This window comes from Sceloporus occidentalis, unplaced genomic scaffold (assembly GCF_023333645.1).
Source record: "Sceloporus occidentalis isolate IW3139 unplaced genomic scaffold, rSceOcc1.0.p SCAF_135, whole genome shotgun sequence".
Lineage (NCBI taxonomy): Eukaryota > Metazoa > Chordata > Lepidosauria > Squamata > Phrynosomatidae > Sceloporus > Sceloporus occidentalis.
In genome coordinates this window covers 1,865,365-1,891,501 of record NW_028317115.1, presented here as the reverse complement: position 1 = coordinate 1,891,501, position 26,137 = coordinate 1,865,365, and the positions used below count along the sequence as shown (strand labels likewise).

At 39.4% G+C, this 26,137-nt stretch overlaps 1 protein-coding gene across 1 annotated transcript in view; it reads right to left on the bottom strand.

Annotated features, from left to right (window-relative positions):
* Window positions 1-1,309: 1,309 nt before the first annotated feature.
* The window catches only part of LOC149281339 (TBC1 domain family member 19-like), a 60,017-nt gene continuing 35,189 nt past the window's right edge, over window positions 1,310-26,137 (bottom strand). The window contains exons 14-21 of the mRNA XM_089499419.1: window positions 19,053-19,137; window positions 18,065-18,109; window positions 11,801-11,833; window positions 11,084-11,193; window positions 10,493-10,584; window positions 9,818-9,933; window positions 6,821-6,891; window positions 1,310-1,384 (exon numbers count right to left, since the gene is read on the bottom strand). Coding sequence (XP_089355545.1) covers window positions 1,310-1,384; window positions 6,821-6,891; window positions 9,818-9,933; window positions 10,493-10,584; window positions 11,084-11,193; window positions 11,801-11,833; window positions 18,065-18,109; window positions 19,053-19,137 — 627 coding nt within the window. The remainder of the gene's footprint in view (window positions 1,385-6,820; window positions 6,892-9,817; window positions 9,934-10,492; window positions 10,585-11,083; window positions 11,194-11,800; window positions 11,834-18,064; window positions 18,110-19,052; window positions 19,138-26,137) is intronic.

Genomic DNA, 26,137 nt, shown 5'->3' with positions numbered 1-26,137 from the left:
GGCGCACCTGTCTACCTTGTCAAAGTGGAATATTATACACCTCTAGTGCTCAGTAGACTTGACTGCATGACTTATGATCATTGACCATAAACTAATATTTTGTCCTTACCTCCAGTAACAGTTTTTTATTATAAATGTTCTAATTAATATGATATAAAATATGAATTGACTGGATGCTCAAATGAAATTTCAAGAACACAATTGTTTTGTAAGGCTAGGTTTCCACTTGGGTTTTTGTCCTGCGTTTTTTTTCTTGATGAAAAACGCCAAGAAAACTGCCACTGCATTTTCCTGCGTTTTGGCGTTTTTTTCTGGAGTTTTTTCTGGCGTTTTAGCCTTTCTGTGGAAATTGCTTTTTTTGACCTTAGGCAGTTTTTCCAGCCTTTACAAGTTAGAAGTTTCACCCAGCTAAAAGGGATTAGGATAAATGGCAAGTATCTGCCCCCTGATGTCATTTACTTGGTAGAGTTCTACTTAAACGCCCCGGCGGACCCTTTTGTCTCTTTTCTGTGGTTTGTAAGGCCTGCTTTATTCCGAATGTCTGCTCCTCTAGGAAGATTGGCCCCAAATGATGGTGCAAATTGTTTGCTGTTGCTTTTGGCACGCAGGATCCAGTTGATGCGTCGCGTATGTTTGTTTGTAATGGCATGTTTGTTCCAAATGGTGTAGAATTCAATATGAACTTTGTTTTGTGTGAAACTGTTTGTTTCCAGCCTATTTCTCGTAGGACACACAGATACTGGGTCCATCCTCTGCATTGTAACTGTGGAAAAAACGCCATAAAAAACGCCAAGGCAATAAACCCACATGGCTTTTTCATGGCGTTTTTTCTCTCCCATAGACTTCTATTGGAGAAAAACGCCAAGATTTCCTTGCAAAAACGCCAGAGTGTCAACATGCTGCGATTTTGAAAAACTGCCACAGAGCCCAAAAAAGCAGAAAAACGCCAAAGAGGACTGAAAAAACGCCAAACAAAAAAACGCCAAGTGGATATGGCATTCTGCGATTTCCTATTGAAGAACAGCTAACATCTGGCTGCTGCGTTTTTTCACTAAAAAAACGCCAGGTGGCGCTATTGGCGTTTTTATGGGCGTTTTTAGCTAAAAAAAACCAAGTGGAAACCTAGCCTAATGCTGTTATTGTTGGAAGCAGTTTAACACGTTTGTATAGCCGAGGTTTCTCACAAGCACATTGAGTTTTATATTCATGCAAAATAAATAAAACATATAGCAAAAAAAACATTTTTATTGGTTTGCCTAAGAGAATTAAATTAAAACATTCAAAGGGAGAATTTCCATAACTCCATAGCCTAGGATATCACAGTAAATAGGAAGATCTGAAGAAGGGGGATAACTTTGAGTGTTGAAATATCAGCAAGTACAGCCTAAAAAAAAACAAAGACCAATTTAAATGACTTTATATGCCATTAAATTAGAAAAGAGCGATTTCGAATTTAAATGCAGAAGACTACACATTTATAAAAGGTAAGAAAAATGATGGGCGTAGGAAATGACTGTACCGTAAGTGTTTCTGCAGTGCACTGTACCTAGACGTGGAAGAGTAGATAAGTAGTTTTTTTTTTGTTGATCTACACATCTGCATGTCTTTTGGCAAGCAATATATTTTAGAACACTAACCAAGCATAATTAACATCCACTTATTTTCTTCAATCCATATTTAAAATGACATTATAGATTGTCCTTTATGCATTTGGTGTTTAAAAAATATTTACAAGCTCAATAAACAAATTCACAAGCTTTCAATGCTGAATGCTGTTGGTAATAAGAATGGATTTCTATTTAACTTCTATTCGGTTGCTGTTCCTCCAATATTCTATCTTCAGTTGGAGAAAGGACATAATAGACCCACAAGACTGCTCTGTATAATACCATGGATCAGGTGACCCTAACTCTGTTTTTGGCACTTTGCTTCTTTTGTCACAACACAATATGTAGAATAAAAAGAAACACACATGTTGTCAAAGAGACTGCTATGCTGATGAATTTACTCTGAAGTGTACAAATACTAATCCAAAAAGGGGGGAGATCTATATAATTAAACAGTTGCCTGTAATTTTAACCTTTTTTTCCTTAGTCTATTTATCTATTTGTTGATATTCTAGATGCAATTTATTTTACATAATAGAGTCCCATTGAAGTGAAAATGAAAAACAAAAAAAATAAATAAAGATCGTGTTTACTTTTATAACTGCACATTTTACTGACTTTGTGAACTCCCATCCAGTAGCGTACCTAGCGGGGGGCGGGGCGGTCCGCACCGGGTGCCGCTCATCAGGGGGGTGCCAACTTGCCGGCACCCGGCACCCCTCCAGAGACGGACAGTAATGTCCGCCGCTGGAGGAGCAGGCTCGCAAGGGAGCGGTATCGGAGGTCTTTAACAGACCTCTGGCTCCCTTGAGTGATTTTAAGCCGGGTTCAACCCTTGAACCCGGCTTAAAATCACTCAAGGCAGCCGGAGGTCTGTTAAAGACCTCCGATATCGCTCCCTTGCGATCCGCGCGGCAAGAGCTGCTGTGCGCCGGGATTTGTTGTCAGATCCCGGCGCACAACACTGAAGCCGCGCCCACTGAACCGGAAGAAGAACTGAAGAAGAGGAGCGAAGAGGAGGAAAAGAAGCTGTAAGGAGAAAAGAGGAAAGGTAGGAAAGCATTCAGTGAGTGAGAGTGGATTGGTATATGTGTGGATTGGTATGTGTGGATTGGTATATGTGTGGATTGGTATATGTGTGGATTGGTATATGAGTGGATTGGTATATGAGTGGATTGGTATATGAGTGGATTGGTATATGAGTGGATTGGTATGTGTGTGGATTGGTATGTGTGTGGATTGGTATATGTGTGGATTGGTATATGTGTGGATTGGTGTATGTGTGGATTAGTATATATGTGGATTGGTATGTGTGGATTGGTATATGTCTGGATTGGTGTATGTGTGGATTGGTATGTGTATGGATTGGTATGTGTGTGGATTGGTATGTGTGTGGATTAGTATATGTGTGGATTGGTAAATGTGTGAGAGTGATGGATGTTATGCTGTACCATTTCCAATGTATTTTTCATTATATAATTATGCTTTAGTACATCATAACTCCCATCACTCTATACTGTTCCATACAGTGGCAGAGCTGGGAGACAGAGGCCTTGCACCCCCACCGCAGGACTCCTGAAATGTAAGTGAACTTCAAAGGGGGGGAGGGTAGATAGTTAGGAGGGGGTAGATAGGGAGAAGGGAGTGAGAAGGGGTAGGTAGGACAAAAGGGAGTGAGAAGGGGTAGATAGGGCAATCATACTCCTATCATGCCAAGTCTGCGAGTACATCCTGGAATCTGGGTATGCCTGGGCATGATAGGAATGTGATTGCTGTTAACAATCATATATATATATATATATTAATATTGTTATTTAAATGTTTTGTCCTATTTTGGTGTGTTACTTACTTTAAATACAAGTGTTAGATTTTTTTTTTATGGTGGGGGGGTCATATTCGGTTTCGGCCAGGTAAATACTGCATTTTCGGTTTCAGTCCAGAATTCGTTTCGGTGCATCCCTACTACTAATGAAGTGGTAGGCCTACACCACATCAATGTTTGGCTTAGTATATAGTGATAGGAGTTATGCTGCACTATTGTCAATGTCTGGCTCAATGTATAGTGATAGGGATTACGTTGTACCACCGTCAATGTGTGCCTCCGTATATAGTGATAGGTGTTATGTTGTACCACCGTCATTGTCTGCCTCAGTATGTAGTGGTAGGTGTTATGCTGTACAACCGTCAATGTCTGCCTCAGTATATAGTGATAGGTGTTATGCTGTACCACCGTCAATTTCTGCCTCAGTATATAATGATAACAGTAAGTGTTATGCTGTACCACCTTCAGTGTCTGCGCCGGTATATAACGGTAGAAGCTATGCAGTTTTAAAGTGTGTATGTGGGGGGGGGGTGCCACATACAGGATCCGCCCCAGGTGCCAAATACTCTAGGTACGCCCCTGCTCCCATCTCTAGACTATAACTTCCTGTTGTGTGTACTACTTATTATTATTATTATTATCCTTTATTTATATAGCGCCAACAGTTTACGCAGCGCTTAATACAATACATAAATTCAAGGGATATGACAAGACAAGAATTGACAGACTAAGACAAACTGATACATTTGGTGGTGAGAGCCCTGCTCGCAAGCTTACAATCTAGAGGGAAATGGGGTGACAAACATAAGGCATAGAGAAAGGGTGAGAGGTATTGTGGGGGTTGTATCGATGACAAGGAAGTTCTAGCAGCTAAGATGGTATGCTTCTCTGAAGAAGTGGGTTTTTAGATGTTTCTTGAAAGTTGGGAGGGAGGGAGAATGCTGAAGGTTCCTTGGGAGTAGATTCCAGAGATATGGGGCAGCTCGAGTGAAATCTTGTAGACGGGAAAAGGAAGAGGTGATGAGTGAGGAGGAGAGCCTTAGCCCATGGGAGGAACGTAGGGATCGAGTAGGAGAGTATTTGCTAATGAGGTCAGAAATGTACGGAGGAGCAGTATTATGGATGGCCTTATATGTCAGTACCAGGATCTTAAATTTAATTCTAAAGGTAATTGGGAGCCAGTGGAGGGTTTCACAGAGGGGGGAAGCAGAAGAGGAGCGACGTGCAAGGAAGATGAGCCTAGCAGCGGCATTTAGGATAGACTGTAAAGGAGAGAGTCGAGACAGTGGAGTGCCAACCAGAAGAGTGTTGCAGTAGTCAAGACGGGAAATGATAAGGGAATGAACGAGTGTTTTTGTGGATTCTTGGGTGAGGAATGGGCGGATACGAGAGATGTTTTTTAGGTGCAAGCGGCAGGATTTGGCGAGGGACTGAATGTGAGGGATGAAGGAGAGGTTTGAGTCAAGGATGACCCCAAGGCATCGGGCCTGGTTAGTAGGAGAGATAGTCGTGTTGTTAATGGTGATAGAGAATTCAGGTAGTGGAGTGGAGATGGAGGGAGGGAAGATAATGAGTTCAGTTTTAGAAAGATTAAGTTTCAGGTAGTGTTGTGACATCCATGAAGAAATAGCAGACAAGCAATTGGTAATACGGGACAGGAGAGATGGAGAGAGATCAGGAGAAGACAGGTAGATTTGGGTATCATCTGCATATAGGTGATACTGTAGGCCAAATGAGTTGATTAGTGTGCCAAGAGAGGAAGTATAAAGAGAGAACAGCAGAGGGCCAAGGACTGAACCTTGGGGGACACCAACCGAAAGTGGAAGGGGTGATGATGTCTTGCCAGAGAAGAAATACTACTGAATTATTTCCATTACACACGGTGAAGGAAGTGTACTTTATCCTGGCCTTTAGACATGCTTCAGATACAGATGGTATCATGAGTGTTTAACGGGTCTAACATTTCAACTTGATTCTAAAAATACTTGAACATCATGAATCTTTTTTTTGCCTAGATTGCAAGTAATGTTCATTTGAGAAATAGCCTGCTGTTCGGCCATGTGACTCATCAATGTACAGTTTATTTATTTAGTCATCAAATTGTATAATTATGCCTCTATTTAACAAGATTTGTGGGATTTGCATACAAATCTTGTTTGGATGTTTATTTTTATATATATATTCAAAATCAGGATTTAATTTACGCCGGCTAGTTTGCTTCATGAACAGAATTTATTGGAGGCATAAAAACAATACACACCTGGCAATAAGTGGACAAGGGCATCCACTGGCATTTTTTCAAGGTGACCGATTATCAAATTCTCTCTACTCCCCACCCTAACACACTCTAGATTGTAAGCTCGTTGAGCAGGGCCCTCCTCACCTGTTGTTTCTGGAAGTCAGATTGTTATGTTATATACTACTTATGTCCTGTCTACCCATTGTTCAGCATTATGAAATATTATGGCGCTATATAAAACAATAAATAATAATAACATATAGATGTGAGCACTACGGTAAAAACTGTGACATTTTTTGTAATAACCATTAGCATGGAAGATTGGGGGATGAATTAGTTCTGGGTGGTGGACCTTGTCGGAACATTTGGATGGCATGATTGGTGATGATAAGGTGTGATGGATGCCTGCCCAAGTGGTTGTGGAGCAGAAAGAAGTCTTAGGACTTGTGAATTGCTCCATGTGTGAAATGTAGGTATAAACATTTAAATACTTAAAGGGATTTAACAAAGTACAGGAGGGAAGTTTTTATTAAATAATGAGAAAAGAACACGAGGTCATAATCCAAAACTGGAGGGTCCAGGAATTAGATGTAATGTAAGAAAGCTTTACTTTACTTAGATGGTTATAGATTAATAGACCAGCCTCCCAGCAGATATGGTAAAGGATAATACAGTGAGGGAATTTAAACAGGCATGGGATAGGCATATGGCTACGCTCAATTTAAGATGAGACCGAGAACTGATTAAGGTCCTTGCACTGGGAAAAACGGGAAGGCTAGATGGGCCGAAAGGTTCTTATCTGCTGTCAAATTCTATGTTTTTATACCTGGGAACTTTTCTGGATCTGTTGCCTAGAAACCTCCCTCTCCTGGAGTTGCGGCTATAAGCAGGGAAAGGCTACCCCAGTTACTCTTTAAGGGGCAGAAATAATTTAAACTACTGAAAGTAGGTGGTATCTGTGCAGGTGAAACAGGCATTACATATGGGATGGTAACAGATTCACAACACTACATTCTGTTGAAGGTTTCTAGTCAAAGCAAGAATTGTAGGAGAGTCAGTGCTGCTTTACTGAGCACCCAAAGCTTGTGTTACATTTGGTTGGCAGTCAGTCAGGAACTATTTCAATCGTATCTAAGTGTAACTTATCCTTACTTCGGCAGCAGCCAGTGATGTCACTTCCATCAGGTTCACTGCTCGGAAAGCAAACACTGCAGCTGCCAGCACTGAAAAAAAGAATGCAGAATATTTCAACTGCTGAGCTATTAATTATCGTTAGGAATGGATCAACCGCAGTCTATTATCTGTCTTCAACACTCTGTGTATTTATGAGGTGTGACATAGGTATATAAGCATGCTTTAAATGCAATAGATAACAATAGTTAATATAAGTGTATTTGAAACTTTTCTATGACAACTTAATCCTTCTGATGGATGTTTAGGTTTTGCAAATACCAGTTTCAGACTCTCTTAATGTGGGTTCTGCATTATTCCATACAGCTCGGACATAAAGCAATATTTTAGATCATAAATAAGCGGCCATCAAATTAAATATGGTTGGAAAGCTTTAGTATACAGATGGATATCATATTTAAGAAGCCGAACACCACATTTTTGTTTCACGGTTTAAATCATTTTCAGTTTAGGTTTACTTTAATGTACACAATTAGGGTTTACATGTTACAAAGTTAAGATACGGCAAACTATTAGTATTATTGGTATTCAGGAAGCAGTGAAGGAACTTTTCTGGTGACATGAATAGCTTAACACATAATAATACTGTGTCCTCATACTACTGCTATTAGGTGAGTTGCGGTGAAATAAAATAAATCTCCTTCTATTTGCATTCACAGATACTGACCCGGTCTTCTTGGTACCCACAATCCTCTTGCATGCAGCAAGCAAACTTTGCATAGCACGATGAAAAGGCCATGGCACTGCTGTAATCCTGCTTTATCTGTGCTCTGTCTTTGTGACCATTCATCACTTCTTTGCACTGCCTTAGCATGCATAACAAAGCCCTAGCCTGGTTCCTTTGCTAATTCCCCAACAGTTTTAAGTATCTCCTGCCACAGACACATTATAATCTCCTTTTGATCTCTTTGATAGTTTGTGTCAGATGCTCTGTCCTCTGACTGCTTTCTCTTACACAATGTCTTGGCTACATCCACAGCTTCTTTTTCCCTTCATACCCCATATATTTAGACTCACATCATCAGTTATTTATCTGCTGTATCCAAACAGGATGGGCCACTGATGCCTCAGAAAATATGTAAGCCATCATATCACTGTACAAACCTAGGTCATAGTTACCAGTGATTTTATGTTTAATAAATTCCGACATAATTTATCTCTCATTCAATAATAATGCAGTTTGTCAAACAAGACCTCCCTTCACAATTGTTCTATTACCATCGCCCCAGCACCACTAAAACATATTTAACCCCTTAAGGACAATGGGCGGTCCCTAAACCAATTGAAAACAATGCATTTTAAGCCCGTACATGTACAGGCTTTGTCATTAAAGGGTTAAGAAAACAGGACATGGAAGTGCTGATACAGAATTATCTCAAATTCTAATTGTTAACGGGACACTCCAGCCACCATATGCACTTTAATGCATACAGTAAGCTCTGCGGTCCTAGAAGATGGGATTTTGCAGAATCCCCCCCATATGCATTTACCTCCTCCTCCAACCCTAGATACTTTCCATGCAGTATATGTATTTGGCCGAACACATTTGAGGCACTGTCGTGGCATATGTTGCAGAGGTCTATTCAGATGCTGTGTGCATATATACACAAAGTGCTTCTATTGATTTCAATGAGGGAGGTTTCCTGCCACTAACTGGCTGCTTCAAGCAGCCAATCAGTGGGGAGAATCGCTAGACAATGGATGAGGATGAAGGCAGCTTCCACTATAGAGTTTACTTAATCACCAGCAACATTCACCGAATACCGCAATGTCTCACGTTTTCTTTGTTTTGGAGGGCCAACATCCTAACACTACTTTAATTTCTTTTTTGTAAGGATTTTTCCCCTTTATTTGCACTATTCTCATAAAAGAGCAGTATGACTAAAGATTATCTTGGGGTATTGGTAGACTAAAGGGCTCTCTCATGTATCTAGCAGATACCCCTAAAGATGTCAGTGACATCTATACCTTACTATAGCAGCTATTTATTATGTATAATTTTATGCTTATTACTATTTTTACCATTACTTTGTTTTTCACTTTTTTTTGCAAAAGGGAGAAATTTGTAACCACAAAATGTCTTCACAGAACATTAAAACCCATACTAACATTTAAATGATTACAGCAGTAAACCTGGAGTAGTTATTAGCATAGAATATACAACACGTAAGAGTGTCTCATAAAGCAATTTAGACCATATAAACATAAGAGGCCTGCTGGAAAAATGTATTACCCAAGCTGCAAAGTGGCGTCTGGAAATACCACAAGTGCCCCGTGGGTTACAAGCATGAGTCACACTGATCAAATGATACAATTACATATGAATGAAATATGTTCCGCACAAAAGAGGCTGCATTGAACTGCTTTTCATATTCATCTCCATTAAAAATACAATTCTGTGTTATATGAATTCTGTATAGATAGGTTTATATTTAAAATTCCAGGATGAATGATGAATTAGTATAACAAATGTAAGACTGTACAGCCCACTACCTACTCCAGTCTACCCGACTTTCTAATAAGTCATGTAATTATGCTGTATAGCTGGGCAAGTGATGACTTAACCCCTTCAATCCCAGGGGTTTTGGTACCTCAAAGCCCGGAGCAATTTTGCCATTTTTGGGGTATGTCGGTTTAGCGATTATTCTCCTTTCCTGTGAATAGTGTACCCATGTAAACTATATATCGTTTTTTCAAGGAGAGATAGAGCTTTCGTTTGATACCATAGTTGGATGATTAGCTGAGAATTTAGAATGAGAAATTTAGTAATAACTAGCGAAGATTAGAAAAATAAACTATTTTTTTTTTACATTTTCCCTCTGAATCCTCACAAAATTAGGTAAAGTGATGGAAAATCCCCTCCAAGTTTATCAATTCAGGTGTCCTGATTTCAGAAATACCTAATTTATATAGATTTTCCAGACTTTCCCAGTTTATATATATATAAAAGGCTATTACCTGCAAGAATTTCCAAAGAGTCATACCCAAGGATCCTGTCCCAGAGGAGGAGAAGCTGATCAGTTGCTAAGTACCCAGAAAATGCCCGAACCATCCATTTGAAGGATATGCGAAGTCTAAGGTAAAAATAATACTACATTTAAAAAAACAACATTGGCTTAAGAAAACCAAATTACAGAAAGAAACTGATTTTGAGTTCCATTTGAAACTATGTGAACAACTGGCCAAAACATTCTCTATTCTCCACTATTCTCAGGCAGTCACCTTGTGTCGTGAGAACTACTCATCAATCAAAAGCCAGTATTACTCCTGTCAAGGCTTTTCAGTAATGTTAACACTACTTTATTCATCAAAACATACCTGATTTGAATTCCCTGCTACTGTTTTTACAAATCATTTCATTCCCACAGACTGTCACCAGCTCCCGCACGGTAAAACCTTTTTTCTTGCACTATAGACATCACCAAGTACTTTCAAAACATGGTGACAGCTGGCAACCTGCACTGTACTGAAGGCTTGCAGTGACTCCTCTCACACTTGGATTGTTGACTGTGAGTTCACTGAGTGAGATACATTCAATTTAAGCTCTGCCCAGTACAATAGACGAGTCCCACAATGACAATCATTTGGACTGCCTATATATATATATATATAAAACTAAACACGATTACATACGGTTGGGCTCCAATTTCACGGAGGTGGTAGAAGAGTTGAGGGAGATGAGTTTGAAGGAGCGTTTCAAATAGAAGACATAGTGACGTTATTCCCTACAAAACATAAATATGCAGACTCACAAATTTAATAAAAACAGGTGATTCTAAATACATACAAAATAATACATGATTAAATAGGAACTGCAAGATTTGCAGCTTTCCAAAATGCCTGACACAAATGGAGAAGAGACATTGACAAAAAGTTTGCATGTATGTCAGAATGCAACCATTAAAAGCAATATTGTGAGCACATCATTGTAACTGGAGTGGGTGGTGTGACTTTGTGATATTTCGCCTAATGCCTGACAGAGAAGCACAGAAAGCTTGTTGTATGCTAAGCTGTAAAATAACAATATCAGTCATTAAAGACAAATGTACTTGAAAAAACTCCACAATTTATTAAAAAAAGATTTTTTGGAAAAAAAATATCTTTATTAACAGCAATTGAAACCAAGGCAATAACAAAAACATTCAGAACACTCCTGGCAGAAGGCACATCACTATAGATTCATGGTGTTCAGACCCCATAATATTAAAAAGCTCACATACTTACTGAAATATGAGAGGATATGGAATGAAGTCGAAAGAAAAATCGCACATACATCTCACGGAACACTTGGTATAACTTGGAGGGCTCATTGTACAAAAAACACAAAGGTGCAACTGAAATTAAAAAAGGACAAGATTTTATTTAAAAAAAAAAAACAAAAAACATTTTATTAGTCATTATTTATCTTCTGTGCTCCACACAAAGATAAATGTACTTTGTTCTGTATGAAGTTTGAATATAGAAATCATTCTGTATGTAGAGGAACAGAATTTCATGGCAGAACCATCTGGCCTATTAAGTTTGATCATATTGTGCTAAATGAACTGGAAATAAATGCATGTTTGTTTGTAATGCCACCTGGTGGCATATCTTACGATGTACAAAAGTCTTCTCTTTAGTATAAGTGCAGTTACCTCATTATTTCCTGGAACTAACATCATTATTTTATATAAAGGTATTGCCAACACACTATGTTACATCATATGGCTTCAAAGACTGTGATGTTATGTACCCTCTCTTAGGCAAAGGGTTAAGATACTTGTACACACAGGGTTCCTAACAGAGAGTTTACTCATCTGGGGATAATCAGGCATTACATAGTACCAGAAAAAATGGTTGATGGGGGAGATAACCATCAGGAAAGATTTTGTATGGGATGTAATAAAAACAATTAAATGCATAAACAACATATATCTCTTATCTGAAGATCACACAGCTTACCATACATGGAAAATCCATGGAAGGGTATCACACCTATAAAAGAAAGGTATAACGTCACAAATGTATTTATTAACCCCTTAAGGACCAGGCTGTGTTTTACCTTTTGTACCATTGGGACCGAGGCTGTTTTAACACTTTTGCGGTGTTCTTGTTTAGATGTAATTTTCTCTTCACTCATTTAGTGAACCCACACAAATTATATGTTGTTTTTTTCAGGACAAGAAGGGCTTTCTTCAGATACCATTGTTTTAATCATATTATCTAATTTCACATAAAAATAATAATAAAATCTGATGAAAAATGTAAAAAAACCCCACATTTTCTGACTTTTACCCCAAAAATCTTTTACTCATCCAAAAAAGCTAATGAAAAAACCTACTAAATATATTCTACTATTTGTCCTGAGTTTAGAAATACCCAATGTTTTTATGTTTTTTTGCTTTTTTCTGCACGTTATGGAGCATTAAGTACAGGTAGCGTTTTGCTATTTCAAAACCATTTTTTCCAAATCTGGTAATTCTTCCCCCCCCATGTGCCATTTCGGTTATCTTTGAAGCCGGCCAATGCAATTTACCCCATCAAATCATATATTTTTGAAAACTAGACACCCCAAGGTATTTCAAATGCTAGTATTTTAACCCTTTCCATGCATGAGATTCTACCACCAGCCTTTGCCACACTTTGTGTTAGTATTTTTTTGGTATTTTTTTTTTACACAAATTGTACTTTGGGTATACATTTATAGCTCCAGGTATACGTCACTATCAAACAACACCCTAATATGTGTTCAATAACATCTCTCGAGTACAGTGATACCACCCATGCATGGGTTTGACTGCTGTTTGGGGTTAAAAGGCCACATTTGGGAAGTGCGCTTTTTTTCCCCTATTTTGGTCAGTCTGTGCCTATGCCCTATCTTTGAGTCTGGCCACTACAATTTACCTCATAAAACCATATATTTTTGAAAACTAGACACCCCAAGGTACTTAAAATGGTAGTATTTAACCCTTTCCATGCATCAGATTCTACCACCAGCCTTTGCCACACTTTGTGGTAGTATTTTTATTTTTTTATTTTTTTCACACAAATTGTACTTTGGGTATAAATTTATAGCTCCAGGTATACGTCACTATCAAACAACACCCTAATATGTGTTCAGGAACATCTCCCGAGTTCAGTCATACCCCACATGTATGGGTTTGTCTGGTGTTTGAGGTTAAAATGCCACATTTTGGAAGTGCGCTTTTTTTTTTCCCCATTTCGGTCAGTCTGTGCCTATGCCCTATCTTTGAGCCCGGCCACTCCAATTTACCCCATCAAACCATTCATTTTTTTAAATTATACACCCCTTGGGTATTTGAAATGCTTTTATTTAAATTTTTCCACGTCAGGATTTTTGGGAAGATACAGCGCTAATTTTAGCACTTGCTCATAATAATAAACTTTATTTTTTAATTTTATTTATTTTACTCTTTTTGGACTTTTTTTTTTACATTTTGCTGGAACTGGATAGTTCCTCTAAAGCATAATAATTTTTAAATGTTACCATGTTTTTTTTAAGCTTTTTCTTTTTTTGCTTTTTTTTTTGTTAAATTTTTTTACTTTTTTTTTTAAATATTTTACTAATCACATAGTGATTAGAAAGCTGGTCTCCATTGACTTGTATGGTTGAATGCAGTACCTGTATTCAACCTGCAAGTGGAGCCAGAGTTCTCTAGAGGGTCTGGAGACTGTCTAGCGAACTTTTTCAACTTTATTATTTTTTTTCCCGGGCCGCCGCCATCTTGCGGATGGTGAAGACTGCGTGCAGCTGCGGCTGTAACCACTCTCCGGAGCGGTCACAGTCCATCAAGAGGTAAGTATTTGGTGTCGCTGGATGCCTCCTGATCGAGGCATTCCAGCGACACCATTGAAGTTTAGGAGGTGATCGTTGATCGCCTCTTAAACGCTTTTAAAACGGACGTCCGCCGCCATACAATGTATGGCGGCTGTTGACGCCCCGGGGAGGGGCCAGACATGGCCCATCATGCCGATCTCGGTGTTGCTGAATGCCTCGACATCGAGGCATTACAGCAACACCGTTTAAGCTTAGAAAGTGATCATTGATCACTTTCTAAGCTTGTTTAAGTCTGATGACGTGTCAGGCACGTCATAGGTCGTTAAGTGACCGTTTTGCATGACGTGCCTGACCCGGCAATGGACGTTAAGGGGTTAAATAAATTAAAAGCAGGGAAGCTAAATGGGTGTGAATTATGGTAGGCCAAGTCAATTTAAGTTGGGGGCTGTATATAAAAATATTGACCACTTAAAGGGACACTACAGCCATCATGTGTATATCGCTGAATGCTCCCTTTAAATTTCTATGTGGTCCTGAGTTCAAATGCATTAGGGAATCCCCCACCCTGTAGGCATTTTCCTCCTCCACTCCCAGCTACTTGGATTGCAGGAGATGTGCAGGGGTCGGCACAAACATTGCTCATGGTGGACATTTACTATGGTCTGTTGTGGACAATTTAATGATCTTCTATGGAGCTCACAAACCTTGCCACGGACACTGGCACATGATATACTCACCGTGAGCCAACTCCAGAGCTTCAATGAGACTGAATGCAATGGGAGGTCCAAGGATGCTGCCTCCCACCACCACACAACTAAGCCTACCCAAACCCACAACCATTATGTCATGATTAATAAATTCACTCCTCATGCTTTCACACATTCACTCATGCTCTCTCAATGTCTTCCTACCTTCTCCACCAACTGCTTTCCTGCCCCTGTCTCCTGCTCTACTTCTTCTATTGATCCTCTTGTTCTTCTGTCTTCTTTACTTGTCAGCTTGCCACACCCCCTGGTAACCGACATGCACACTTACACATTTTTACACACATTCTAACATGTGCAGATTTATACACTCACACCAACACGCATGCACACACTTACACCCTACACATTCATGTTAACACATACTCCCTCTCACAGACATTTACTCATACACATCCATGCTGACACGCAAACACACATTTATGATCACACGCAAACAATTACACATTCATGGTCACACACATACACAATTAAGCTTGCACACACACATTTATGCATACACGCAAACACTTACACATCCATGCTCACACACACTTATTCAGACACAGCCATGCTCACACATCAACATTTACACATACATGCTCTGACACAGTTACGCATTCATGCTCACACACATCCATACATGCATATTCCTAGTCCCTCCCTTAGCCTCTCCCTCCTTACCCCACTTACTCACGTCAGCCACAACTTGACCCAGCCACATTCCTGCATCCCTCTTTGCACTTTTGCAAAGGGGCGGCTTCCAGGGACACCTTCTCCCCCATTGTAGGACCAGGGAATAGGCTGCCCCCCCCCCCCCGTGGCTCTGACTTTGCAGAAGTGCACAAGTGGTTCAGATAGATTTGTGAAGAAGGAGAGGTCGCAGAAACAGTTCTCCTTAATCATCAATCTATCAAGATTAAGGGGAAAAATGCATGTACTTGTATTGGAAAATGGCTAAAATATAGAATGCAGAGTGGTTGTAAATAGAAAATTCTCAAAGTGGACCAAAGTATAAAGTGGAGTACCTCAGGGGTTCTGTCCTGGGTCCTCTTCTTTTTAATTTGTTTATTAATGAGCTACCATATTGCACGAAGAGACATGTAAATACATTCATGATGTTATTTCTCTGCAGGAGGATTTAGTCAAAGAATGCGACTGAACAAGCAAGTGGCAAATTAAGTTCAATCTACCAGCCATTGGCTGGGGCTTGTGGATATCATCACTGGTACTCGATTTGCACTAGTATTTTTCTGGGGGGGTTTTGGTTCAGAGCACGTCTGACTATAGGTCTTCGGTAGTGAGTTAAGCACCATTGGGTCGCCTACAGTCACAGTGGAACTGAGTCCCGAAGACTCTGGTGGAGGGGGTGGATCGTGCCTTATGGCCCCCACTCCCCTTTGAAGACTTTCAGTTGTTGCAGACTGGAGACTTCAGTGGGCCTCCCCTCGGGGAGACCCTAGAAGATCCAGCCCACCCAAGGCTTCAGCCCCTCGGGAGTGCAGCCCCAGAAAATGAAGACTGGGACTCCACCCCACTGTGACCCTATAGAGTTTTGGAACACTGATTACCATGTTTTCTCTTTAACAGTTGTAGAAGACGAAGAGCATTAAAAACGAACTAAGAAGAAGGATTTAGGGAACAGACTTAGCAACAGAGTGCAATGCCAGTCAGCAGCTGCAAGGCCAATAAGATATTGGCATGCATACGACAGGGTATTGATTCATAGGAGGATATCATTGTGCCTCTTTATAAGTCAATGGTAAGAACTCACCTGAATATGCGGTGGAATTCTGGGCACCAGACCTTTAAAAGGAAAGGTGCAAAGGAAGGCTACAAAATGAATATGGGGATTTGTAGATCTTAGTTTTGAAGAGAGACAAAGAAGTTGTTTCTATGTATGCTAGAAAATGGCGTCTTAGAGGGGATATCATAACATATAAGAATAGATTTGTGTAGGGCCAATATAAAGAGCTCTCTGGTGACTTGTTCATTAATATACTGTAAAAAGGGTCTGGATATTTTATTAATAAATGATTAAATATGAATATTTTAGAGCTTCTTGATACAAGGCGAAATTTGATTGCCATTTGGAGTCAAGAAGGATTTTTTTGTGTGGCAAACATCGAAAAATAGCTTAATTGGGGTGTTTGTTTGCCTTCTTTTATATCAAAATCAGGAAGGATAGGTAAAACGGTTGAACGTGATGGAGGCGGGTGAACTATTACATTTCGAGAAGTCAAGTGATTTTTTTCCCACACCACCACATAATCTTTACATCCAAAACCTCCACTTTATTTATGACAGAATAAACAGCTTTTCTGGAATTCTGCACCCATGATATGCAGCGTGTGTTTGGAAAGAATTCGATTAACTGTAAGTGACTGCTGAAATAAACATGGAATTTCCAATTTGGGTGTTATTGAATGAGCAACACTTTCCAAGTCAATTTTACATTCAACTGTAATTCCTTAAAAGCCATTGAGATTTAACTAATGGCATGATAAGACCAGGTGGAATATATGTATATATATAATAAACATGTCTGAACTAAGTGGTAACTAAACGAATAAAATTATTGAGAGAGAGAGACAGAGAAGGAAGGAGCAAGAGGGAGACGAGGTAACCATATAGGTAACATTTTTATTAAATTATCATTTATTATTATTATCTTTTATTAATATAGCCCCAACAATTTACACAGCGGTTTTTTTTTTAGGGAAAAAAAAAATAGGAGCCAGCTTTTTATTCTTCCCTAGTCATGTTTTTATTTTCATATATTACCCTCTGGTCTGCAGTTAATGGATGTTTGTTGGGGTAATATAACATAAAAAACACCTTTCTTCATTGCTGCACCACTTTTTACAGTACTGCAGTTCCCCTCACAACAAGGGGTATTTTATACCATAAAGATTAAATTATTTAAAGATTTTATATTAAATCATATCAATGGGGATAAATATATTATTTACTGAGGCATGTACCTGGACTAAACTCTCTAATATGATGTGCAGCCGAATATGTTAGTGCTAGTAAATATGTTATCATCCTATCAATGCTCTACCTCCCTCCCCATTTCCATCTTACCTCTTGGAGACCTATGTGCACTACATGCAAGCTGCCTAATGCTGTGTCTCTACCATGGCGAGGTCACATAACACGGGCACTTGGATGCCGTGTACCGGTGGCACCTTCCTCAGCACCCCCTGTAGCCCAGCAAGCAGGGGCTGCTTCGCTGCTTCCTGGGCTCCAGGAAGTGAGGTGCCTGGGGTCTGTCTGGCTTGCCATTCACCAACAGCCCTGCTTTAATGGAAAACCAGAAAATTTCCACCTGTATAATATAATTGCACAATGATTTTCTGATAATCAATTAGCCTTTTAAACTTAAGCTTGGATTAGCAAACACAACATGCTGTTGGAACAGAAGGAGTGATGGGAGTGATAAAGGGCCTCTGTATACCTATGAAGATATTCCATTAAAAAAATCAGCCGCTTCCAGCTACAATAGTCATTTACAACATTAACAATGTATGTGCTATATTTCTGATTCATTTGATGTTAATTTAATGGATAAAATTAGCTTTTCAAAAACAAAGACAAGTGACCCCAAAACTTCATAGTGTGTATTTTATAAAGAGTGCAATGTGTGTTTCTCCCAGTAGATGGAGCCCAAGTATCACATACCATTTGGTGGATATACAACGGCACACTCTTCCAAACCTAGCTTTCCTGTAAAGAGACATAAACATATTTACTGTAAAATCTTGGGCATAACATGCACCTGTGTATTATATAAAGGGTATAAGTTTACACTCAATTTTGTAAGTGAAAAAATGTAATACTTGTAACATTTTCTTCTTTGTACAGCGCTGAGAAATCTGCCGGCGCTTTATAAATAAACTATAATAATACTGTAGTAATACTCGTATACAATGCCCACCCAACACATTAGGGCACTACTTTTTTTTATTATCATTGGATAAATGCACTGTATTGATTGTGACTTGGTCCACACAAGCTTCTGGGGACTGAAGACACAAACGTTATCCCCTTCAATGCCGCAATCGCTCATGAAGCAATTGTACAACAGACGGAGAACAGGGCTGGGTCTCCACACTCCTGTGAGAGCAGAAGATACCCAGGATTGTGTCTCTGAAGCCGCGTGTGGCAGCTGGCGCACAATCTGTACTCTGGAATAATATGCACCCCCTTTACAGGACTCTTGAGGGCACTGTTAACCCAAGTCAAGGACATTGACAGAATAGGAAGGAAAATAATACTGACTTCTGTCGACCAGTGTATCTCTAAATATGAAAATAACAAAGCTGTCTTGATTTTGGTGTAGTGCTTAAAATGTATAGTGTATTTAATTTCACTTTTTAATAATCTAGTAACCTAGTCCAGGAGTCTACAGTTTACATTTAGTTAGACTATAGTAGCTATTCTCTTTTCAAGAAAAAGAAAAACAATAACAATAGGTATGATTTAATAAGCATCTATGTTTGTGATGTTTATATGGGTATAATGTTTATCATTATTTTGATAAACCTGCAACCAAATACATGTAAAAAAAAAAAATAGACCGTTATTATTCACATTTATTTGTTCCTGGTTTACATAAAGTGTGTGGAGAAAAAAAAGTTGTGGAAAGAAATTCAGTAAGAGACATTACCTCGAATATATGATTTCGGAGGGGATGCACTATTGTAAGCAAAATGGGCGAGTACAGATGTGTCCCGGGAAAAACACAGCAAAACCTGAGGAGTAAAAAATGAGAAATTGAATTGGAGTACTTCTTTGCAGAAATGTTGTGGTATCAACTCACTATATTTGGTGTCCAACAAGAAGGCCAACCTTTAGTTAAGTCTCCTGCAAGAAGATGCCCTTTTATTTTTTTCAGTTAGTTGAAAGGCAACTATTCTACTATTTTTCTCTTCTGTGAAACCCGAAATATATCAAAGTATAAAGTTGATAAATATCTCTGGCCCTTAGTGTCCTCAACTTTTTAATTTACTATACTATAAGAAATAATTTACAGGTAAGACATTTAAAGACTATTTTTACTGTTCAAAAGAAATTTGACTCATCTCTAAAAACGAGATACTAATTAAAACATTATTTTGCATTTAATAAACTGTTAAGGTAACCTAATTAATCATGAGGATTAGGCTTGTGCATTCGGATTCGTACGAATTGCAAATATAAAAACAATTTTGGCGTTTCATACAAAGCTACGAAAAAGAGACCAGACCTCCCCAGGGAGAGCATGTTCTTGTTGTGGGATTGGGGGAGAGGACGTTGACTGAAACATCGTCATTTCGGTGAAAGTTCGCATCAGGTTATGTCCGTGGAGATGCGGATAAAGATAAAAGAGAGAACATCAAAGATAGAAGATGAAGAACAAGGAGATGCAGAAGTGGAAGTGGTCAGCAGAGAAGGTTAGGAAACATTTAGAGAGTGAATGAGGGCAGTGGGCAGCAAATTTCCTTTCCGGATTAAAAATGTCCTCCGGTATTCATCTGAACCCAATGGGCAGGGAACATAATTCGCTACTTGTATAATTGTGTTTCTTCTCTATTGCAAGGGCATGAGATTTCAGTTTCATAAACCCTTTACTTGATCAGTCAACTTCAGCCAACTTTAAAGTCGATAAGAAAAAAACCCCCACAACTCTCCTTCCAACTCCTTCTTTAGTTACAAAACCTGATTGCTCAGATTCTCTAGGTTCACAAGGTATAAACACTCTTAAACTAACAAAACCATTTAATGGACTGTGACAAACACACTGGACGTCTGGGATGTGATGTAACTACTCAGTCTTCTAGGGTAGGAAAGACTCAGAGCCATGTCTGGATTAAGTAGCAGATGCCTGTTTTATTTGCACACTCATTGGAAGAGTTACATAAACAAAATAAGCAAATCCTAGCTTTTCTGAGCACTTAGTAAACACTGTAGTTTTGGGCAGCTTGTCTGCTTACCAACTTATGATAAATGCAGATATTTTAAAGGCAGTCTGGCAGCGTCTCCGTAGCTTGTATTTTATTGATTGTAAGACATACATTTACGGGCCTTTAAATCCGTTTTACAATTTGACTTGACATGCATGGGGAAATATGTAGGAACAAAGTTTTGTCCAGTTATTTTGTATTTTTAATATTTCATCATGCAATGGCATGCATGGTTTGCCTTACACTAGGTGTTGACTAATAGCTTAACTTGTCCTGAAGTGTAAGTTGTTTATAACTTATAATAGAAAAAGTTAAATGCCTCCAAGAAAATACACATGGATATAATCCTCGAGAAGTGTAAAAACCAGGTAATTTTGAAAATGGATTTTTGGCTACAGTCTATTTCTTCTTCTATTCCTTTGAAGTTTTGTTAACATTTAAGGTTGAAATATAACAGGCATGGGATTCATGTCTGATTCTGTCTTGCTCGGCATACAAGTGTTGAATACTAACTGCAGAGGAAGGATTTTGTTTTGACTTCATGACTTGAGAATATCTTAGTGCCCACCATGGAATTCTTACTGTTCCACAAAAAGCATAATGCGATTGATGTACTAGATGCAGGTATTTCATTATAACACAACAACGCAGTGACAAATGAGGTTGATATATTCCTTGACGTAGGTGCCTAAACTGATTTATCATTGCACTGTAATCATCTGATGATCTACAGCAACATGGGGTTAAAGGGCAGCCATGTCTATATTTTTAGGGATCAGCAAAGCAGATCAGCTTGCTTTGGCTTAACTACCTCTGTAATTTTTAAATTGTAATTAACCAAGCAGTAGACATCATAGGTTCTATAAAGCAGCACCTACATTATTTCCTTTCTTGTGGCTGTCATTCAATAAATCAAGCATCACAAAATCTGCCCCATCGGCATGACAACTGTGGATAAAGTTGATGTGCTTTTGCAAACACAGTATGCAGGTAGAATAAAAGAGGGATGTACATATATTTCAATACTAAAATAAAATCTTGAAAAATATCTGGAAAATACATGCTAAATATATACAAAAAGGTGCAGCAAAATACATTGGAGCTTTATAAAAATAATAATATAACCATTTCAGTGTTAATAGTAAAAACAAATAGATAAAAACAAAAACAAAGATCCTACAGTCGTGTGAAAAAAAGTACACCCTCTTAGAATTCTATGGTTTTAACATATCAGGACATACCAATCATCTGTTCCTTGGCAGGTCTAAAAATTGGGTAAATACAATCTCATGACATATTATACACCGTGTCATGATTTATTCAACAAAAATAAAGCCAAAATGGAAAAGCCATGTGTGATAAACTTAGTAAAAACTTACTGCTTCCATAGGAATTAAGATGCTAAACTAAAATGATTAGCATGACCTGTCTAATACAGACAGGTGCTGCTAATCTAATGTCCATGAGTAATCGATCATCAGCAAGCGTGACTACCTCTAAAAAAGCTGAAGTTTTAGCAGTCTGTTGGCCTGGAGCATTCAGGTGTGTGTTAACACAATACCAAGGAGGAAAGACATCAGCAATGTTCTTAGAGAAGCAATTTTTGCTTCCAATCAATCTGGGAAGGGTTATAAGGCCATCTTAGAGGTTCCCACCTCTTCAGCTCACAGCTAAGTACTTTGAATTCCATCACAGATTTGTTACAATGATGCACATTCCATTATTAAGATTTATTATTTTATATAGCGCCATTAAATTCTGTAGCGCTGTAAAATGGGTATCAGTCAATGCTACCAATATCATAAATATTGGTACCAAGGGTAAAGTATATATTTTAGCTATGCCTTTCTTCAACTATTATATCTCTTTCACATTTAGTGTACACAAAGTACTGTACTTTTTTTAAAATATATAAATGTAAGACCTTTTTATGAATACCATTTAAAAGAATATATTTAAGGGTATATAAATTACACACATCTAGTATAAATGGGAAAAATACCAAAAATGTGTTTGTTAACATGCCCCGATTTGAAAAACACCATTTTTATTTTTTCATTCCTACATAACCCTAACATACTCTAAAGCAGAGTGAGGAGAGTTTTCAGAAACCTCCCGTGTTTCCTGTAATTTTTTTTTTGTGGGTTTGCCCTCAGTGATGTATGGTGATATCAGGAAGTTAAATGCTCAACTCTACTGCAAACTCACTTTTTTAGTCAAGAGACAGGATGTCCAAAAAAAACTATTTACTTTCCAGCCATGCTGACTCACTAAAGTGTTCAGATTAGGGCTGCAACAACTAATCGATAAAATCGATAATAATCGATAATGAAAATCGTTGCCAACGAATTTCATTATCGATTAGTTGAATCGATTTTTATCGATTATAAAATGAGGGGTTTTTCAGAGCAAACGCTCTGAAAAATACCCCTCATTATATAAACCGTTTCAGTGACTCACAGCAGCAGCTCCTACTTACCAGTCCCTCCCTGTAATCACTGTGACAACTGGCCCCGCCCCCTTCCTTCTCCCAGAAGGCCAGAACCACATGGCTGTGACACTCATCTAACTGTAAGTATAACATTAATATTTGGGCTCCTGAAAGTTAGGGGAGGTGGGGTTTAATTTAGGGGCAGTTATGGTTAATGGGGTGTTTAGGGTTAATTTAGGGGAAGTTATGGTTAATGAGGTGTTTAGGGGCAGCTATGGTTAATGGGGTGTTTAGGGGCAGCTATGGTTAATGGGGTGTTTAGGGTTAATTTAGGGGCAGCTATGGTTAATGGGGTGTTTAGGGTTAATTTAGGGGCAGTTATGGTTAATGGGGTGTTTAGGGTTAATATAGGAGCAGCTGTGGTTAATGGGGTGTTTGGGGTTAATTTGAGGCAGTTGTGGTTAATGGGGTGTTTAGGGTTAATTTAGGGGCTGTTGTGGTTGATGGGGGTCTTTAGGGTTAATTTAGGGGCAGTTATGGTTAATGAGGTGTTTAGGGGCAGCTATGGTTAATGGGGTGTTTAGGGGCAGCTATGGTTAATGGGGTGTTTAGGGTTAATTTAGGGGCAGCTATGGTTAATGGGGTGTTTAGGGTTAATTTAGGGGAAGTTATGGTTAATGAGGTGTTTAGGGGCAGCTATGGTTAATGGGGTGTTTAGGGGCAGCTATGGTTAATGGGGTGTTTAGGGTTAATTTAGGGGCAGCTATGGTTAATGGGGTGTTTAGGGTTAATTTAGGGGCAGTTATGGTTAATGGGGTGTTTAGGGTTAATATAGGAGCAGCTGTGGTTAATGGGGTGTTTGGGGTTAATTTGAGGCAGTTGTGGTTAATGGGGTGGTTAGGGTTAATTTAGGGTAGTTGTGTTTGATGGGGTATTTAGAGTTAATTTAGGGGTAGCTATGGTTAATGGGGTGTTTAGTGTTAATTTAATGATGAGGACTGAGGGTTAATTTAATAAAGTTAACTTAAGGCGCAGTTAGAGGTAAAGGGGGGGGCAGACTAAGGGGAATCTAAATCCTGGGGGCAGTGAAGATTAACCCAGTACTTATTTATAAAAGTATGGTGTCAGTGTGATGCGAACAGGTCTGTGACTCTGAGGGGACTATGAGATATCTGGGGGTATAAGGCATATCTGGGGAGGATGGAGAGACATATCTGGGGGTATAAGGCATATCTGGTATATAAGGCATATGTGGGGAGGGCAGCGTGGCATGTCTGGGAGGCAGCGTGGCATGTCTGGGAGGCAGCGTGGCATGTCTGGGGAGGATGGAGTGGTGTATCAGGGGGTATAAGGCGTATCAGGCACAGTGGCATATGTGGGGGTAGAGTGGAGTGGAATATGTGGGAGGCAGCGTGGAGTGGAATATGTGGGAGGCAGCGTGGCATATGTGGGAGGCAGCGTGGCAAGCCCGGGCTCAAATGTGCATGTGGGAGGCAGCGTGGAGTGGTATATGTGGGAGGCAGCGTGGAGTGGTATATGTGGGAGGCAGGGTGGAGCGGTATATGTGGGAGGCAGCGTGGAGCGGTATATGTGGGAGGCAGCGTGGAGTGGTATATGTGGGAGGCAGTGTGGAGTGGCATATGTGGGAGGCAGCGTGGAGTGGCATGTCTGGGAGGCAGCGTGGCAAGCCTGGGCTCAAATGTGCATGTGGGAGGCAGCGTGGAGTGGTATATGTGGGAGGCAGCGTGGAGTGGAATATGTGGGAGGCAGGGTGGAGCGGTATATGTGGGAGGCAGCGTGGAGCGGTATATGTGGGAGGCAGCGTAGAGTGGTATATGTGGGAGGCAGCGTGGAGCGGTATATGTGGGAGGCAGCGTAGAGTGGTATATGTAGGAGGCAGCGTGGAGTGGTATATGTGGGAGGCAGCGTGGAGCGGTATATGTAGGAGGCAGCGTGGAGTGGTATATGTGGGAGGCAGCGTGGAGCGGTATATGTAGGAGGCAGCGTGGAGTGGTATATGTGGGAGGCAGCGTGGAGCGGTATATGTAGGAGGCAGCGTGGAGTGGTATATGTGGGAGGCAGCGTGGCATGTCTGGGAGGCAGCGTGGCAAGCCTGGGCTCAAATGTGCATAAATTGGGGGGGCTGGTTGGGAAATAAAGACAAGAAATGTATTTTATCAGTTTGTTTTTTTTATTCTGCGTTTGTATTTAACATCATTTGTTTATTAAATTATTTTAAATAAATGAAAAATGTACATTCATTTTTTTATCCGATTAATCGATTAATCGAAAAAATAATCGGCCAACTAATCGATTATGAAAATAATCGTTAGTTGCAGCCCTAGTTCAGATGTATACTTAAAATGTATAAATAAATATATAGTGCATTATACAGTAATATCTATTGCAGGGCTGCACAACTCAAGTACTGCAAAGAGGCCAGGAATTGGATAAGAGCAAGTGGGATACCCAAGGGACTGGTACTAGGACTCATACCTTTTTAATATTTTTATTAGCAATATTACAAAAGGACTCAAAGGTAAGGCATGTGTTTTTTGCAGATGATGCAAAGGTATGCAACCGGATAGACATTCCTGGTGGAATAAGCCAAATAGCTAATGGATTAAAGAGTGTGGTAGCTGTAGTTTAACATTGATACATGTAAAATAAGGCACTTGGACCCTAAATACAAAAGCAAAATATAGTGTTGGGGACTGTGCTGTCAGCTACAACAGAAGAGAGAGACTCAGGATTAATTATTTGGGAGGACTTAAAAGGTAAGCAGGGAATGCAATATAGAGAAAAAAATAAGTGTTCAGAGGATAGCTACCACAATAGTGATTGATTTGTAGGTTAAAAATTATCATTAAGGACTAAGGGTTATAGTATAGGTTGTAGGAAAGAAGAGAGAGAGAGTATGTTATATAGAGACACTTAAATATTTAAAGGGAACAAAGTAAAGAAGGGAAGTTTATTTCAAAGGAGTAATGTTAGCACAAGAGGTCATAACACCCGAGGGTCAGAGGCTAAGATATAATGTGAGGAAGTTTTACTGAGAGTGTGATAGATAGGCGGAACAGCCAACCAGCAGAAGTGGTAGAGGTTAATAACGTAAATGAATTTATAAATGCATGGGGCAGACATATCACGTATAATTCTACTGTATCTAAAGGGAAACCCAGGACTAAAGGTTTGAGTCTTTACATCAGACAAAAATGCCAGATTAGATTGGACTTCAAATTATATGTTTTTAATTCTGTTTTGCTGGTTGATCACATAATGTAATGAATGTATTCAAGATGCCTGCGCTCACACTGGGATATCCAAACATTTGTAGCCTGTTTGTGTGCAGAAGGATTTGTACAGCCCTGGTCTGTT